Here is a 17,949-nt window from a genome sequence, read left to right as displayed (position 1 = left end):
ATAATTTGACTTAGTATTTTTTTGACTTTATAATGGTATAAAGTGATACACATTTAGTAGAAACCATACTTTGAATTTTGATATTTTCCCTGGGCTGGCAATACTGTAGCGATACTGGACATAAACAACAAGCAACAAACAGCTCCCAATCTTGAAGGTAAAAAACAGTATCCTGTGTGGCTGAGCTATGGTGTTTGGTAGGTTAAGTGTAGAAATTTACTTTCAACTTGTGATATTTTCAGTTTATGATGGATTTGTCAGGAGTTAACCCTATTATGAATCAGGGAACACCAGTAACTTATTAGGAATACATTTAATGTTGGAAGATAAATGTATGTATGAATAGCTTAATGACAGGTTATTTGATATGTGCTAGGAGATGTGAAGTGGGAGATATTAGAATTGCATCAGTAATAGAATGTCCCAGTTACTTATCATTTCTTCCTTGGTACTTCCTCCTAATAAGCAACTGATAAAATGTTTTCATCTCATTTTGAGTTGACATTGTTAAAAATCAAACCATTCTGGTTTTTGTACAGAGTCAGTTTATCAGGTTATTTGGAATAGTTGCTGGGGAGGTTTTTATAAAAGGAGGATTTCTTGATTTTACAGAAAAGGTGACTTTTCCTTGAGAGGAGTCCTTAAATTATGATGTAGTGTTAACATGCTGTTATAACCTCAAGTTTCATGTGTGTTATTACACGCTGGGCATTGAAACCTTGTCTTCTGACCACCTTTATCTATAGTAAAGCATTGACATGTGATAATTGGGGTGGCATATTGAAGGAGGGATGTATCAGTGAAGGGCATCAGTAATTGAAAATGAAAGGTCATCATTATATTGGTGAAATGCAGCATTGTTAATTAATCACATCTGTTGAATGTTATTACTCAAAGAAAAAAGTTAGAACGTTATTCAATTTGGTCATCTCAGAGGCTGAAAATTCAAGAAATCAAATGGTATTATGCTTATTTTAACCTTGAGAGAAGTTTAATATTACCTTCAACCCAAGTCATAGTTTTCCACACTGATAGCACATGTTGTTGGTGCTTATTTTTCTTTCACAAGTCAGTGACATTCTCAGAACTAGATGAGGCAACAAGAGAAATAGCTGTTATTAAGATTGTGTTTTGCACAGGTATTCTTAGTGCTAAGTCAAAGCATCTCCATCAGATTTCTGAATCTTGTCAGTTTAACAAGGACTCCTAGAATTGAGGCAGTGTGCTCTGGGACAGATATTGGGGGGGAACTACAATAGATGCAATCATATGACGACAGATATTTCCTGTGTTCTGTGTAATTCCTGTGCCAAGCACATGATTAAACTGCAGTGCTGGGTGGGCAAGGACTTACTGACAAGCCAGGGAGTCATGGATATGGCCAAAACTAAAGACTGTGTTTTATTTATTATTTATTTATCTATCTATCTATTTATTTATTTTAAATATTTATTTTTAGGTGTAGATGGACACTACACAATGCCTTTATTTTTTTTTTTTATGTGGTGCTGAGGATCAAACCTGGGTCCCTCCCATGCTAGGCGAGTGCTCCACCGCTGAGCCACAATCCCAGCCCCAAGACTGTGTTTTAGAAATACAGATTATTTACTCCATTCTTGTGTTGCTGTTGGAAGTCAGGATATATGTAAAACTAGGCTGTGGGATATGCAGATCCTCGCCATAAGGCTACACCCTTCTTCCCATCCCAGGAAGTACAATTCAATGCAAGTAAATCTGGATGACATTATTTCAAGGGTAGGCTTAAAACTGCTGTAAATTGTAAAACAGTTATTGTGTGAAATTTGGTTATTTATTGTCACTATCTGCTTATTTGAGATCTTTAAGATCTTACCACTGATTGCATTCCATTACACATAAGACCCATGCGGGAACCTCATTCTCTTGCTGCCTTCTGTGGTCTGGGAGAGGTGGCAAAAGGGCCACAGGATCAACTTGTCACCCTCACACTGCCCATTCCTCCCACTTATGTCTTAGTCACCTGATAATTTGCCTCAAAAATGTAATTACCTCAATTATATTTACAATTACAAAAATGTAATTGGCATCAAAAATGTAATTGAATATAACCCAAAATAAGACAGTATTTGCCTTTCCCATGCTTTCTTTCCTTGCCATATTCACTAGTTAATTTGGGGAATAACCCATTTAAGGATCTAATCAGGTAAATAGGCCATATGAAAAGACTGGATTTGGGAAATACATAGGGCTTAAAAATTACTGGACTCGGAAAACTGGTGTTTATTCTACAGCTAGTACAACACCAGGGACATATTTTATGGCTCTTCTGCTATTTAACTTGTCACTCACACTATAAGAAACAAATACAAGGGGGAAAGAAGCCAAATATCCCTCAACCAAAGGAAAATAAATATTATTTAAAACATTCCCCAAAGAACAACAATGTATGCACCATAATTCTGAATGAAAACTAAATTTCAAGCAGGAAACTGTGACAGAAATGAAACCTGTTTAGAAAGAAAAGAGAAAGATTGTCTTTTACTCAAGAGAGTTTCTTGTTGCTGAGCTATAATTTCCATTCAGAACCACTGCCTCTACATAGGTGTTCGTATTTTTAAAATTGCAGAATGTATGAGAACTGAGACAATCTCATAATTAGAAAAATATCATTTGTAAAGATATGAAGATACTTTGATCTGAGTAGTCAATTGACAGAAGACAATTCTCTCTTAGACTGAAAAAGAAAATTTTGGTGGATTTAAAGATTTTTTTCTTCATGGAAGAACAATTATATTCTGCTTGTTCATTAACACTTTCAACTCAAGACATTATTACCAATTTGCCCACTTGGAAAACTCAATGACCACTGACTTTGCCTTTGTGTATATATGTAGGAAGCCCGAAAAGAAAAAGGAAAGTCAAGGGAGGACAATGAAGTATGAAAAGTGACCCAATTTGGGCAAGGTTCAGAATTGGATGTTGGAAAGACATGGAATATTCTGGTTTTGCTTAATTATAAGTAAACAGAAAAAGCTCATGGAAAACTCTTTCGTTAAGCACACATGTATTAAGCATCAGTTCCCAACTAGATACCAGGGATGCATGAAGAATGAAACATAATCTTGCTACTAAGGAGTTTAAATTTGGTAGAGGAGATAGATCTGTAATCAAAGGTTTTTTGTTTTTTTTTTATCTTTTTGTAGTAGCAACTGTATCCTGATCTTTTGGCCTTATCATAACTGAGTAATAATAAAATCTACATTTTAAAACAAGATGGTGATGAGATTGCAGGCAGAATGTTCCAAACAGGAAGCAGCATGTGCAGAATTCCTAAGGATGAGGAAATCTGTTTCCACTGTTCTGTCTGAACATTCTATCTGCAACCCTCTTTCTCTCCATGGCACCCCCATCACATAACCCACTTTATCTGCTTCAGCAATGCGCTAGAAATCTGCAGAGAACAGGTCATAAGTAAAGCGTATGTGGTCAATTTGACCTGAGCCAGAGAAGCTGAAAAGGTGAACAGGCTTGTTCATTCAGTAAGTGTGGTTTGAGCTCCTTCCATGTACCCAGAACTGTTTTAGGTACTCAAAATACATCATTGAACAACGCAGACAGGTCCTTATGCCCATAGAATTAGAGGGTTGGAAGAAGACAAACACAATGTAAACAAGTACACAAGTAAATGCAGAAGACAATTATAGATGATGATGAGTGCTGAAAGCAGATAAAGTGGGTAATGTGATGGGGTGCCATAGAGAGAAAGGGGGTTGCAGAAAAGATGTTCAGACAGAACAGTGGAAACGGAATTCCTAATTCCTTATCCTTAGGAATTCTGCACATACTGCTTCCTGATTGGAACATTCTGCCTGCAATCTCATCACCATCTTGTTTTAAAATGTAGATTTTATTATTACTCAGTTATGGTAAGGCTAAAAGGTCAGGATGCAGTTGCTACTAAAAAATAGTTTGTTGCAGTTCTCAAGGAGAAGGGGACATGACCCCATTCAGGGCCATGTGGCAAAACCCTAGGGTTGTTCAGGAGGCAGGGAGAGTGAGGAAAAAAAGTGAGCAAGAATGTTTATTGTGGCTTCTGAGGAAGGAAGGAGCAAGGCAGGGTGAGCATGCTTATAATTAGTTTGGATAGTTTCAGTGGACTTTTGGCATAAGGGCTATCTCTGATCCTCTGGTATTTAGCACAAGAATCATTAAGACAAAGGAATACTTTCTCTTGAGTGTAGGGGCCAGATAGAGGCAGTAGTTCAGAGTTCTGGGTTGGTTAGTTTTCATATGAAAGATATTTGAGATTTCCAAGAATTGATCATTCCTGGGAAATAGTCTCTCCCCAATAAGCAAGACCCCAGATGCCAGAGCATAAATAATACAAAAATAAGAAAATATGGCTAATAAACATCCCTCCCACCCCCAACCCTTCACCAAATTAAGTTCTGCTCCTCCTTCAGTTCTCAGCTCTGAATGGCTTCTCAAGGAAGTCCTTGCTAACTTTTCTCTCCAGATCAAATATAGGCACTCATAGTTCTATATTCTACTCATTGTAATTTTTTCTCAATTATAAGTTTCCATTTACTTTTAATATTTTAGAATTATGACTCCTTCTTCCAGAAGTCTGTGCACTCTGCAAAACCTGGGCTTGTCTATTTTTGCTCACTGTGTATTGTCAGTGTCTGCCACGGTCCTAGCACATGAAATGAATATGTAGGTGTCTGTCACAGCTGGAGCCAAGCCTGGGTAGGCAGGGTTGCTGCACTATGGGATGTGAAGATCAGCAGGTCCAAGTCAAGAAAAGCTGTGCAGAGTTACTGAGTTTGGACTTTTTCCTATAAGCAACAGTAACCCTTTTTTGAGTTGTAAACAGATGATCAGTATGGTCAGATTCTTGTAAAAAAGAGAGAATTGAGAGTTTGATACAGAAGGCAGGTATGGTAATTTATAACACTGTTGCTGGGTGCCCAGACTACAGATGATAAGGTAAAGAAAAGAAATGCTAAAAAAGAACAGACAGAACTAAATGAATGTATAGAAATGAGAGAAGAATATGTGCCAGTTCTGAGGTTTCTGGTGTGGGTGGCTAGATGAGGCCACTCTCCAATCAGGAGAAGATACAGGTTCATGTAAAATAGTTTCAGTTTGGAAATATTGATTTTAGTGTGGTTGTGGGATATCCAAGAGAAGATATCTTCTTATAAGCAGTTCAGAAAGTGAATCCAGAATTTAGGAAAAGTCTTGGGTTAATAATATAGATGTAGGAAACATTAACATACAGTTGCTTTATAACTCAACTCTGTGGTTTTTACTTTGGCCATCTTCTTTTTCCCTGACTTAATGGTGCACCTTATTCAAGTCTTGGATATCTAGAAAGAGTGCATTCTTCATGGTGTCTCCTTATATCAGTGCTGAATCATGGTTTGTGGATATCAAACAACAATGTTCAAATATAATTATTGTTCTTTTTTAAAAAAATTTATTTGTTATTGATGGACCTTTATTTATTTGTTTATATGTGGTGCTGAGAATTAAACCCAATGCCTCACACATGCTAGGCAAGTGCTCTACCACTGAGCCACAACCTCAGCCCCTAATATTGTCCTTGATCTTCCATCCCTCAATCTGCTGTGTACTTTCCATATGCCAAGCAGATATGGTAAGTGCTTTTCATACGTTATCTCTATGAAAATATTATGAGTTGGTTGAATTTTCTATTTTGTAAACGAGGAATGTTGGAAGCTCAGTGGTTGACCCAAGTTTCCCAACAACATAAATGTCAGCTAGATTTGAACCAGATCAACCTGACTCCGTGGGCCTTGCTTTTCCCTACCAACTGGGTTGCCTCTGAGTACCCAGTGACTGGTGGTTTGTTCTGCCTTGGATTCAATTATTCTTTCTCTTTCTTTGACATATAAAAGATTTCTTTTTTAAAAGTCTAAAAGTAGATATACAGAAATATTAATAGTGATTATCTCTGCATGGTGAAATAATGAATGATTTTTGTTTTCTTTTCCATACCTTATATGTCCTGAATTTTATGAAATGAACATTTATTACATTTTTAAATTAGAAACATAATGACACTCTTTCTAAATAACAGCAATGATTTTTCTCCAGCCACAGTACTATAGGTGAGCATTTAATGAAATTTTACTATTGCTTCCCACCTTCCTCCATCACGTTAATGGAAATCTTTAAAAGTAGAATTATTGATGCTTATTTTGCTTACACATGATCTTAGCCATAAAGACAAGAAGTGATGATTTTGCTTAAAGTTCACAGAGCCCTTCTGACCCATTAGGAGACATGTGTGCTATAGCATCATAGAAGGTGTATTCTCTTTTTCCCTCAACTCCTCACTTTATACAGTTAACTTCTGAGGTGAAAACTATGCATGGCAAGATGAATGGAAACTGCTGATATATCCAGAGAGCACTGGAAATATGGGGACATTATACTTTAGAAGAAGAGAGGAGAAATGAAAGGGTGAGGTTGGGAGCTCCTTCTCTTGTAACTGATGTTTCTTTTATACACAAACATATGTCAGTTCCCTTCCCCTTTGGTGTTCAGTTGACCACGGGCATGTATCCATTTAGCCTTCATAATTCTCCATCATTAAACTAGAAATGCTTTATTAGACTGGACTTATACAAATTATATCCTTAGAAATTGACAATATTTCAGACTGTGGAAAGTGTTAAACAATTGCCTTAAAAAGAAACAGCAAAAAAATGAGCATAACTTTTAAATCCCCCATTAGAAATTTTTTTGTTCTCTATAATTTCGAATTGAGCTGCTTTTAGGTTGTAGGCTTCTAATTAGAAGAGAGCCATTATCTCCATATAAAGATTTTAAAATGCCTAATAAAGGATTTTTAACTACCACTACACAATCCAGTCCAAACTCAGTTGTATACACCTTTATGGCAGGAGAACATGTGGGGGAAAAACTTTACCCTGGCTCTGTGCCCATCACCTTTTGCTTTGCAGAGCTTGGTTGTTTTACTTCTGCCCGTGTTCACCTCTGTATGCTGGGTGCTACATTAGAACTGGGGCACCCCTTGGTCATGCCACTGTAATACTTAAAAGGCACGGACTTTCCATCAGGCTTCTAGATGACCACAGAGTAATTTATTGGGGTGCCAAATGGTATCCAGGGTCACTTTGTACATGTATTTGCCAGAAGTAATGCTCTTATTCCAAGGAGATGGTCCTAAAGCTCTCAGTAGACTGTCCATATGCAGGGATTACCTATCCTTTTCCTCCCAGAGAAGAAGTTGCCAATCCTAAGAAGTAAGATTTGAAGTTTAAATGTTACTTGAAAAATTAATACTGGAGTCAACTTCTGTGTTCCTTTGATAAAGTCTGCTGAATGAGAAGTGACGTTATTTTGATTCTATAGTTTTGAATAGACCCTTAGATATTTGAGTTGTAATGGACTTTAGTGATAATCTGTGGTAAACTTTATTTTAAACATAAGCATTTAACCTTTTTCAGTTGTGTTGGCAAATAGAGTTGTTAAGAGTCAACTCCTGAAGTCTTCTAGCTTTACTCCTGTTAGGAATATAATTATAGTATTGTCTACCACTGTTTTAGTCACCTCTTTCACCACTATGACCAAAAGATCTACAAGAACAATTCTAGAGAAGGAAAAGTTTATTTGGCTTTCATGGTTTCAGAGTTGATGGATGGCCTACTCCAATACTTTGTGCCCGAGGTGAGGCAGTACATCGTAACAGAAGGATGTGGAGGAGGAAAACAGCTCAGCACATGGCAATCAGGAAGCAGAGAAAGACTGTTCTGCTTACCGGGAAGAAAATATATACACCAAAGGCACCCCTCAATGGCCCACTTCCTTCAGCTGTACCCTGAAGAAAGTTATCATCCAATTAATTCCTATCAGAGGATTAAAACACTGATTAGGTTACAACTATTATAACCCAATCATTTCACCTATAAACATTCTTGCATTGTCTCACACATGAATTTTGGGGGCACACCTCATATCTAAACCATAACACTCACCCAAATGTATAGAATCTAAAATAGATAAATTTAATCAGGAAGCCATAGTGATGAAGCCACTGGTACTCTGAGTTGTTTTTTCAATTTCTTTATCATATATTTCATTATTTAAAATGGTACTCATTAGCCAATAAAAATCTAAAATGGGAGCCACACATATAAACTAAAAATTTTCTAGTAGCCACGTTAAGGAAAGTAAAACAAATGAAATTAATTATTATAATATGTGTCACACAATATAACTAAAAGAAGATAATGTAAACATGGTCAACATAGAAATTATTGAGATATTTTCCATCTTATTTTTCTCACTCTGCACTTGATGTGTATTTATACTTACAGCACATTTCAGTTTAAACCTGCTACATTTCAAATGTAGAATAGCCACATATGGCTAGTGGTTCCCATATTGAGTATCACAGATTTAGCACATATTCACTTAAATTTTCAAATATTATGGAAGCAAACATATTAACATGGAAAAAATATTTTAGAAAGAGTTCTTAATACATTTATTTAACTAGAAAAAGAGGGTAAATTGTTGAACTTACTTAAATAGGTCAAAAGAGTAAAAATAGGTATTTCATGGCATCCTGCATCCCATATGTTGTTGGAAATATTCCTCACATATTAATAATTATAAGGTAAAAATGAGGAGAAATTAGAACATAGCCCACTCTCATTCTACTTAAACTAGGCAAGTTTTCCGTCCACAGATGTGTGTGCCATGATGATTCTCACAGGGTTATGTTGACAAAGGTTCCCAGTAGCCACAGCTTTCTAGAGGCACAGTTGTAAAGCCCTGGTTATCAGCTTGAGAGGGTGAGAGGCAGGTAAAATCCTCCAAAATTGAATCATTGCAGTAGAAAGACTCTTAAAAGGTGAGAGAGAATACTAATGGGTGGTCTGAATGTTTGAGGTTAGCAAAAAAAATATTATAAATCATCCACCTTAGATAGATTCATTATTGACGTATTTGGGACAGGAGTCTTTTCTGTGCTATTTCCTCATTTCCTGAAACTTTACATGGAAAAAACCTGTCTTTGAATTTCATTGAATCAGGATGAGTTGTTTTTACTTTTAAAGACATACTTGGGTTGAAGTTTTGGAAAAATAGCAGTCAGTCTGTCTTCATATAGTTTGTGTCATTTCTCTTAAATCTCAGTTCACTTGCCCTTACATTACCTTTAGTCAAAAAAGAGAGCTGTAGAATATGGTAAGGATAGTATTTTCTTTGTTGGTAAAACATTTATAAAAAGTTGCAAAGTAACATTTCAGCCAGTGAAACCAGAAAAACCTTTTAGTAAGTACATTTATAAAGCTGTTTTTAAGTATATAGGTTTTGAGAGAGGTAAATTAGGAAAAATTATAAATCCTAGTATATCATTTCTCTGCTTAGAGCCTTAAAAATTGATATTTTTTACTAGGACATCATCATGTATAATACTGGGGTACATTTTAACATAATCAAACATGCATGGAATATAATTTGCTCCCATTCAATTTCCAGTACTTTCCCTTTCTTTCCTTCTTCCCTCCTCCTTTTCCCCTTCCTCTACTCTACAGGTCTTGCACCATGAGAGAAGACATTCCACCCTTGACTTTCTGAGTCTGGCTTATTTCACTTAGCATGATAGTCTCCAGTTCCATCCATCTACCAGCAAATGCCATAATTTCATTCTTCTTTATGGCTGAGTAAAACTCATTGTGTATATATACCACATTTTCTTTATCCATTCATCTGTTGACAAGCACCTGTTCTGGTTCCATAACTGGGCACTCCAGTCAGAATGGCAATTACAAGAATACAAATAAATAAATGCTGGTAAGGATATGCGTTTATTGCTGGGGTGGGAGGTATACATTCATACATTGTTGGTGGAAATGCAAATTAGTACCACCATTCTGGAAAGCAGTGAGTGTGGAGAGTCCTCAAAAAAACTAGGAATGCAACCACCATATGACCCAGCTATCCCACTCCTTGGTCTTTATCCAAAAGAACTAGAATCAGCCTACTTTAGTGACACAGCCACATCCCAATGTCTATAGCAGCAGTCCCATTTCTGTCTATAACAGTCCCATTTCTCCTACCCCTGTTATGAAAACCTTAGTGAGTCAATCTGAATTTCTTGCCTGCTCTATCTTGGATTGATTTCTAAGAGATCTTTCTTCATTTTTATTTTTTGGCACCCAGGAATTAAATAGCTTTAATTACTTGGATCTGTACAGACTTGCTGACCTCTTTAACCTCACTTTGTTGGAGAAAGCAGTGATCGATTTCTTAGTGAAACATCTCTCTGAACTCCTGAAGAGCCGACCAGAAGATGTTCTAACGCTTCCTTATTGCCTGCTTCAGGAGGTCCTGAAGAGCGACCGCCTGACTTCTCTGAGTGAAGAGCAGATCTGGCAGGTAAGGGAGCTCTGCTTGGGTCCTCTGTTGGCATCAAGAGTGCAAGAGTGTGTGATGTTATTAGAAGTTAAAGGATTGTCACTGTACTGTTGTACATATCTAAAAAGAACCAATAAAGAAAAAAGAAATTATTGAGAAGCAATGACTATTATTTTATCTGGTTTGGTCCTCCATGGGGTCAACCTTTTAGAAGCCCTGCTCCCTTAATGGGCACATGATTGGAGAATACCAGCCCTTGAGGCTCCCAGATCTCAGCTCACTATGGGTGGTGTGGCCTAACGCAAGGCACTACAGGTGAGATTCCTTAGACTCACTGTGGCTTCCAGAAACTCTAACCCAGACATGTTAGAAAAAGGGAAAGGAGTTTTTTGTTTTGTTTTGTTTTTTTTCCTTTGTGGGGGAAATGTTTCTTGAACTGAAGATGAGAAGAATGGATTGTAAAGTGATATTTATGCATATTCAAGGCAAGTGGAATCAGAATAAATTCTGGATTTTCTTGTAAACAATTCAGAAATGTCTTTATTGTAATGGAGAACAACTTGGACCTCAAATGAAATGAAGTTCTGAAAAACTCTCCTTTTTTTTTTTTCTGGTTCATTCTGAGTTCATTGCCACTTTCCTAAGCCCTGCATTTTCGTCTGATAAAACATTCTTTACACATTGTGTCACTACTTTGTCTAGTAGATAGAGGGATGATTTGTGTTTTGACATCAGTTATCCAATTTGAATCCTCTTCTCATTCTTTTTTTTTTTTTTTAGTTGTCGATGGACATTTATTTATTTATTTATATGTGGTGCTGCGGATCAAACCCAGAGCCTCACACATGCCAGGAAAGTGCTGTATCACTGAGCCACAACCCAAGCCCCCTCTTCTCATGCTTGAATATCTACCTGGTGCTTTTGGGACACAGAGACCATGCTCCCCTTTCCTCTAATACTGTCTGTCTCACTCTCTGAAGCAATGGCTACCAGGGTGCCAGGCTTCAGGATTTCCTGATCATTTGAAAAATAGCTAAATGCAGAGTACATGGGAATAGTTCCAGTGCTCTGTTGGCTAATGAAACAATAAGTTCCTAAGATCTTATCAAATATATTCAGAGATTATTTTAATTCTGGCAAAAACCGAGTCTTGTAGAGCTGTTAATTATCCAACCATCTGATTCTATTGGATGATGATTCCTGATGCCTCTTTTGCTTCTTTCTTTCTATGAATTTCTTTAATCAGCAACCTCCTTCTTCATTATTTTGAATAATAAGAGCTACCTCCCTGATCCCAAGCTCTTTGCAACCTTAGTGACTTATCACAACAGGCCTAAAGAACAGCTATTACCAGCTCCATCTTCTAGATGATGAAATCAGGCTTCAGTGTCTGACTCAGAATTAGAGCCAAGACAGCCTTCAAATCCAGTTCTGCTGACACCTGCCCTATCTCTCCACTATTCCATACACTGTCTTGATTTTAAAAAAAAATCATAGTTTTTTGCTGTTTCTTGGGTATTTCTGGGGATGTTTATTTAAGCAGAGATTGGAAGTGTCATGAGGATATGATTTTAGTAGACATTTCAAACATAATCATCTGAATTTACTTTGGACAATTCGCAGTGGGAAATAGCCAAATTTTCTTCATTTCCCAAGGGAAAAAGAAAGACTTGGGATGAACTCTGTATTTAATTTTTCCTAACTGAATTGAAATCTGAGTCCAACCATCCTTGTGGCATCTATCTCCTATTGTAGAGAATAAGAGAAGCACTGCCAGCAATCAACATGGAAATTTGCAGACGTCTGAGTGTCAAGAAAATTCCATACTGTCCACTTAAGAGTTATCATAATTGCCTCTCTAAAGGTTACTAATGTTATAATGTAGAATTTTCAAAACTGGTTTCTGCTGCAGGCAATAGTTATTTTTTAGACCTGGTACTCAAGGAAGAATTAAAAGACTCACATAAATATTATCAATTTAGGCATTCAGCAGGCAATAAGAAACTGTTTTTGCTTTATCTTAGTAACTAAGTAATTCCCTCATACTCAACTCAATAGAGAAAAATCAAATCAGACCAGCTATATTGCCTCAAGTATAGTTAAGTTCATCATTTTTGCTGAGGTTATACTAGTAATGCAATATACCATGGAAGAATCTAATATTCAGCCCAGGGTGAAGATTGGGTATGCCAGAGGATTAGTGTCAGGGTGCTTTATAGAAGTGAAACTTGATGGACAGGCTGGAGACAGATCTACAGAATCTCATTAAATAGCTGAATTGTTCATTACGAAACGTTCTCACTGTAATAAAGTGCTCATTGACTTTGACAAATCCCCATCCTATGTCTTAAAAAGAACAGTGAGGCAGAGGGTGTTGAGGAGGAGAAAGGAAATTGGCACAAAGTAGGACAGGTAATAGCAAAGCAGATGGAAGGGTAGTGCTATTTGATTAATATGTGAAACTGGTAGCTTAGGTGAGAGCACAGTAAACATGCACTGCGTTTACCCAGGTGGCAGTTACACTGTGGGCTGACAATGTAATCTGGGACAATCCCTTTTTTGGTGAAAGTCTAATTTTCATTATTCACCAGACTTCACACAGTCTGGCTCTGAAGACTTGTCATAAGAATCTTCAAATTATCCTCACTGAACAAACACTTTTTTTTTTTTGCTTTTTCCTTTCTGCTGGTACTTACCCAGTCCCTTTCCTTGATAAAATGTGCTATAGGCTGCAGTAACCATACCATTCTGTAAGTCCATGAGTCTGTAAAATGCCCCAAGATTCTGCTTTACTTTTCTCTTTTTCTCCATTTTTCCCTCATGAACAATTATTTTCTTCTTTTCCCTAAACTACTTAGTCTGGTGGTTAACTTTACTCTGTGTTCAGAGGTAATATAAAGACTTGCACCACAGTCACACCTTAGATGTGTAAGGATATAGAAGTACTCTCCAAAAATATTGCTCTTTTAAAAAAATTCAGTTCAATTTGGTTCAACAATTGAGTTTTGTATGTATAAGGCCAGTGATTTCTCCCCAAAGTGGCTAGTGGTTACTGGTTGAAAAGAAAGACAAGACTGATGGGTCCATTGGCACTTGCTCATAATCCCAGGATTTGGGAAGGCTGAGTCAGGAGGATCAGAAGTTCAAGGCCAGTGTCAGCAATTTAGGGAGACTATCAGTAACTTAGTGAGACCCTAGGGTCTTAAGTTAAAAAGGACTAGGGATGTAGCTCAGTGGAAAAGTGCCCCTGGGTTCAATTCCCAGAACAAGAAGGAAAAAAAAACAACAACAAAGAAAGGCAGCTAAAAATGAGCAATAATTATGAGGCATGAGGTCACTAATATTTTTGACCTGGTGAATCTCCACCAGTTTTATTTTTCTTTCATGGTGTATCTCTAATTTAGAACTTTGTTTTGATAGGGTCCTGTTAAATATCTTGTGTGAGATTCAACATATAATTTCAGATACTGAGCTGAGATCCTGCCCCAAGTAACTGAGTGATAGAAGAAATGAGGAGATGCTGGCAAAAGAGCACAAACTTTTTTTTTTTTTTTTGTAGTGCTGGGGATTTAACCCAGGGCTTCATGCATGCAAGGCAAAGCACTATACCAACTAAGCTATATCCCCAGCTCAAGAATACAAAACTTTGAGTTATGAGATGAACTAGACCTGGAGATTTAACATACAACTTGGGTGGGAATGAATATATTCATTAATTTGGCTGTGGTAATCGTTACATGATATGTACAGGTATCAACGTCACATTGCACACCTTGAATATATACAATCCAAATTTGTCAGTAAAATAGTTTGAATAGAATTTTTTTTTGTAGTTTTGGGGGATCAAGCCCAGTTAAATAGTTTTAAATAAATAAATAAGCCAGAATATGGCAACTCTTCATTTAAAAGAAAATCTCAGAAGGAAATTATTCCATACCACTCCAACACTTTAGACCTGTGTTCATTTTCACAGGAAGCACTCCCAGTCTTACTTTTCTTCTCAGGAAAGTATATCCCCAGCCTCTTTAACCTCAGATTCTCTTTCACCAGATTAAGAGGAAGACTACCACATTTCATGAGAGTATAGTTTATAGAAAATGTCTTAATATAGCATAAATGCTTAGACAAACTAGCATTGGGAAAGGTTTGGATTTCCATCCATCTATTAGTGTTTATTGAACACCTATGAACTGCCCTAAACCATTCTGGAGTTGATGGCAGAGAACAGGTTTGCTAACCCCATTTCCCTGTTCCAGAAGAGGGATCCTTATGATTTTAAGACTGTAAGACAGCTCTCCAAATTATTAGTTCATCTCTGAAATAGCAGAGTATTTTGGAATAGATAGTTTGTGGAAATAAAAATGAATATTTCTTGAACACCTATTGTAGCCAGGCATAGGGTTTCAAACTAGATCCCTAAAAAGCTTTACCAAAATATTGAAGATTAAATTAGAGAGATGTATTTTACTTTCATCTCTGAATGTGGAAACATTTTTATTTTCCTTTGATTATTATTAATTTGCTATTTCCCACTTTTAGTAGGAAAGGATTTATTATTTTGTAAGTACTTTCCTTCCTTGGTTAACCTTGGAATCTTATAAATTAATTATTATTAAGTTGCTATTTCCCACTTGTAGTAGGAAAGGACTTTTATTTTGTAAGAATAGTACTTTTCTTGATTGCCCTTGGGATCTTATCAATGCTTGTCTTCCTTTATTAACCTTAGGTTTGAGAGCACCTCTTATTTATATTTGGAGCCTAACTTTGCCTGGACTTATGTGGATAATAATAATAAACAATTCATTGTATGTTGTCAAACAAGGTCAGACTTCAGCAGAGAGTCTGTTTTATCCTAGTTATGTCCCATTTTAATATGTCAAACGGGGTTCATGTAATCTGTTTGAGGGTTGGGTGTGGGGGTAATCCTGTTTACATTTGTCTTTGATTATCTACTCCCAGAGGTTTAGGCTGAACCCATAGTGTTTACATTGTGCATTGCCACATAATCCCCTTGCACTCCATAAATAATAAATAAAAACAATAATGTAGAGTTTTCATATTACAGTGTATTGAATGGGTAGTAAAACATCCTGCTATTCTACATGAGGCTGTATTTATTCTAGGAAAAGTGGTATACAAAATGAGTTTGACCTTTTAAAGACTGCATTTTCCGTTATATTTTTGTTGGAAATTTGCTTCCATAAATTATATTGTTAATAATATATTCACTTTATAACTCTAGGGACATAATTGTTCAGAGTGGTCAACAACCTCTAAATCAGTGGTTTTTGTTTGTTTGTCTGTCTTTTACAAGCCCCTCCTAGGCTTTTATCTGTACCACAAAATCATCCCCTTTAATGGTTTGATTTAGTCATTTTCCTCAAAAGGAGTCCCAATAGGTGAACTCAAACAAAAAGCTACTAGCCCTGTGTAATTGGAAAGTAGAGGACACTAGTGATGCATTTAGCTTTCATCTTTTTATCTCTTGATGATAAATTGACCCAAATGTACCTCTGGCCTAGGAGAAGCAAGTTCTTCAAGCTCTATGTCAAACAATATGATATTTTTAAATTGAATACCACATCCCAGTTTTGAGAATGCTTCTGCATTTATTATTGCTCTGTTTCTCCAATGATACAAGCAGGAAAATTGAGATAACAAACTTAGAAATGAAATTCTTGTCCTCTAATTCTTGGGCTCTGTCCATTTGGGTCCATATCTTCTAAATTTACTCAAGAATAATGGACACAAAGATGCATCAAATTAATGCTGTGCCTTTCAAAAAAAATTAAGAAGTGCTTGACCATTGGCTTTCCTGGTGTCATGTACACATATTGAAAGAATGGTGGCCACTCGGCCTGCCTCCATGTCTGTGTCATCTTGCCGATTCTAATTCTAATCCTTTGTTCCATGTCACATGCCTCATTCATTTTTTTCATTAATTCCTAGTCATTCTTGAGTACCTACTCTGCTCCACCTATCCTATTGAGTACTGCTTTCATCTCTACAGGATGGGTGCTAGAGTCAGTAATGGAAAGGACCAAGGGAAGGGGCGCTGCTTTCATCAATCTTGCAGTCTGATGCAGATCTTTCTGCCTGCTTCTTTCCCACTGTTCCTCATTCCCTCCCAGTGGTGATTGATTTGTGCCAAGAATTAATTTGCTAATTTGGGACATGTTGAAATGATATGGCTACAATGCAAAGTGAAATGTTCTTGTTAGGATGGTTCTGCACCACCCAGCATCCCTTTGTCTTTTCTTCAGTGCCTTGTTTATTGTTAAGTCTCATTCATGTGCATACCCATGAGAAAAGTTGCAAACTTTTCTCAATCCATGTGGTATACTGCAAGTTAAAGATAATTAGATTATGGGCAATATTTAATTAAAAAATGCTATATGTCCTTATTTATGTCTTCATTTGTTTATTTATTGTGGTGCTGAGGATTGAACCTAGAGGTGCTTTAGCACTGAACTACACTCCCCAAATTGTTTTATTTTTTATTTTGAGACAGAGTCCCGCTAAGTTACTGAGGCTACCCTGGAACTTGCCATCCTCCTGCCTAACCCTTCTGAGTCATTTGGATAATAGGCATGCTCCACCATGCTCAGCTAACGTTCACATTTTAAATGCTAGGACTTTGAAAACTAAAAATGGTATAAAATACTGTGGCCTGAGAATTCTTATCCTCAGACAAAATTGTAGTCTTTCATCGTGTTCCCCTTCCTCAATCCTGTTTCATACAGGCATTGTAATATCATTACTGTATTTTTTTCCCAAATAAGCATTTTTATTCATGATATCTCATCCTATGTTTTTTTCTAACTTACTATTCTTTTTTAAAATTTTATATATATATATATATATATATATATATATATATATTTTTTTTTTTTGTTTTAGTTGTAGTTGGACACAACACCTTTATTTTATTTTTATGTGGTGCTAAGGATCGAACTCAGCGCCTCGCACATGCTAGGCAAGCGCTCTACCACTGAGCCACAACTAATCAAATTTGTCCCATTTCTTAGTTTTCTTCCTGAAACTTCTGTAGTTCTTCCCAGTTACATAGTCTTTTATATAAATGTGAGTGAGGAAATCTCCATTTTCTTCTTAGTAGATGGTAGTGAAGAGAATAAACAGTGGCTGCTTTGCATCCCAAATAGTGCTGCCCAGAGGGTGTTTTATCTTCTAAGAGCCCCCAGCTGGACACTAAGTAATGCTGCTATTTCGGGGCTTGGCGCTGGAAACTGCCAGAGTGTGTATTTAGTCCTTCCCCCCTTATCTACGTGCAGTTAATTCCTCTGTGAGGATTCATCCCAAGTAGCTTGAATAGTGGCTTTGCTGCTGTTTGTCTGGGCTGTGTGCCTTTGTGAGACACATGACACGTTCATTTCAGAGGGACCCAGCTAATCCTCAGCACTAGAGCTGAGCGTTGTCAAGTAGCTGTGAGGGCAGTGATTATCAGAAATTACAGGAGACCCAACTTGTATTCAGGTGCTGTTGTTCCCATGAGTTAATAGTTTCTTTTTCTTTCTTTCTTTTTTTTAAGAA

General features: G+C 36.8%; 1 protein-coding gene across 2 annotated transcripts in view; it reads left to right on the top strand.

Annotated features, from left to right (window-relative positions):
- Klhl32 (kelch like family member 32) overlaps positions 1-17,949 on the top strand; it is a 186,422-nt gene that overhangs the window by 121,867 nt on the left and 46,606 nt on the right. Inside the window, exon 6 of one of the 2 annotated variants that reach the window (XM_046431151.2) lies at positions 10,204-10,419. The exons of the other annotated variant lie outside the window; for it this stretch is intronic. Coding sequence (XP_046287107.1) covers positions 10,204-10,419 — 216 coding nt within the window. The remainder of the gene's footprint in view (positions 1-10,203; positions 10,420-17,949) is intronic. 2 annotated transcript variants of the gene reach the window in all.

The sequence above is a fragment of the Marmota monax genome, unplaced genomic scaffold (genome assembly GCF_021218885.2).
Source record: "Marmota monax isolate L192 unplaced genomic scaffold, Marmota_monax_Labrador192_F-V1.1 WCK01_AAM20220418_F8-fsc00013, whole genome shotgun sequence".
Lineage (NCBI taxonomy): Eukaryota > Metazoa > Chordata > Mammalia > Rodentia > Sciuridae > Marmota > Marmota monax.
This window is presented reverse-complemented; position numbering and strand designations above follow the sequence as displayed.